At 42.1% G+C, this 1,728-nt stretch overlaps 1 protein-coding gene across 1 annotated transcript; it reads right to left on the bottom strand.

Moving 5' to 3' along the window:
• Nucleotides 1–505: 505 nt before the first annotated feature.
• Nucleotides 506–1,459, bottom strand: LOC144219360 (olfactory receptor 2T27). The gene has a single exon (XM_077749381.1). The coding sequence runs from the start codon at nucleotides 1,457–1,459 to the stop codon at nucleotides 506–508; it is 954 nt and encodes a 317-aa protein (XP_077605507.1).
• Nucleotides 1,460–1,728: the final 269 nt, after the last annotated feature.

The following is a 1,728-nucleotide window of genomic DNA, read 5'->3' as shown; positions in this document are numbered from 1 at the left end:
AATACCAAAAAAGAAAAAAAGAATAAAAACATTTGTAGAGACTGAAATAACCTTTGAAATACAATAAAAATGTTTGGTAAGTTGGTTTCTTTGAAGGAGTCAATTTGTAAAATTTCTAAGAAAGAGATTGTGGTCAGAAGTCAGAGGAATAGCTGAAGATGAGTATTTCTTTTGCCATAACTGACTGTTGCAAGAAATGGACAACTACGTGTTTTCTAGTGGCATGCATACCTTGTGGAAAACAAACAGGTGACCCCAACTTTATTCCCACACATCCAAAACCATCCATTGTTCATAAAAGTGAACAAAAAGAGTCTTTTTCAAAAAGCGGCCAAGTTATCAACATTCCACAGTCAACTTTTTATATCTTAAGAATGACCCACCATTGCTTGCTGGCATGTGAATGTCTTTGTTAAGTTTCCAGGCTGAGAATATGTAAATCCTAAGGTAATGATAAAGTTGTGTCTCTATATGTTTTCAAATATCCAGAAGCAAAGGAATATCTTTAGAAGGTGGATACACTTCCCGAGGACAAACACCTGCCCAGAGCTTTCTCTAGAGCCCCTGTAACATCCTTGTTCCTGAGGCTATAGATGAGTGGGTTGAGCAAGGGAGTGAGGATAGTGTAGAAGGCAGACACAGCCTTGTCCCTGTCAGGGGTATGGTAAGAGTGAGGCAGCACATATGTGTACATGGCAGCCCCATAGAAAAGGCTGACAACCACCATGTGTGAGGAGCAAGTGGCCACTGCCTTTCGTCTCCCCTCTGCTTCACTCATTCTATAAACAGTGATTAGAATCCTTGTATAAGAGGCTGAGATGACAGAGAAAGGGATGAGGAGCATCATGATGCAGCAGACATACATGGCTGTCTCATAAGTTGATGTATCAGTACAAGAAAGCTTCAGAAGGGCAGGGACCTCACAGAAGAAGTGGTTGATTTCTCTAGAGGCACGGAAAGGGAACTGCATGGTGACTGGGGTAAGCAGGAAGCCATCTATGGACCCTCCTAACCAGGCTGCCAGCACAATCAACATGCAGACCTTTCGGCTCATGAGGACCGGATAGCGCAAAGGGTTGCAGATGGCTACATAGCGGTCATAGGACATGAGTCCTAGGAGGAAGAACTCAGCCCCTGCCAATGTCAGGTACAGAAAGTGCTGGGCAGTGCATCCTGCAAATGATATGGTCCTCTGGCCCAAGATCTGGTCAACCAACATTTTTGGCACAATTGTAGAAATGTACAAGATGTCCATGAGGGAGAGCTGACTGAGCAAGTAATACATGGGAGTGTGGAGGCGGGAGTCTATGTGGATGAGAATGATCATGATGGTGTTGCTGGCTATGGAGATGACAAAAACCAAGAGGATGAGGGCAAAGAGAAGCCAAGGAAAATGGTTGTCGCTGAACAAGCCCAGGAGAACAAAGTCGGCATACATGGAATGATTGCCCCATTCCATAGCTCTGTCAGATACACTAAAAAGATATGAATATGATAGGTAAATTTGGGCAGAAAAGATAAATATTTATGTTGTTTAAAATTATAATGCAGTCATGGACAAAATCAAGACAAATCAATCAAATCTCATTGTGTAATTCTCCCACTTCTCAAATAATTCCTAGAATTGATTCTGATGGGTTGCTTTGAGAAATTGACCTTTACCTTTGGACCCTAAGAATGATCCACTCCACTCATAAAGCTCAAAAATTCCAATTTCCTGGAAGAACA

The sequence above is a fragment of the Crocuta crocuta genome, unplaced genomic scaffold, assembly GCF_008692635.1.
Source record: "Crocuta crocuta isolate KB4526 unplaced genomic scaffold, BGI_CrCroc_1.0 scaffold972, whole genome shotgun sequence".
NCBI classification, from domain to species: domain Eukaryota; kingdom Metazoa; phylum Chordata; class Mammalia; order Carnivora; family Hyaenidae; genus Crocuta; species Crocuta crocuta.
The sequence above is the reverse complement of the archived record's forward strand: the minus strand, read 5'-3'. Positions and strand labels throughout refer to the sequence as shown.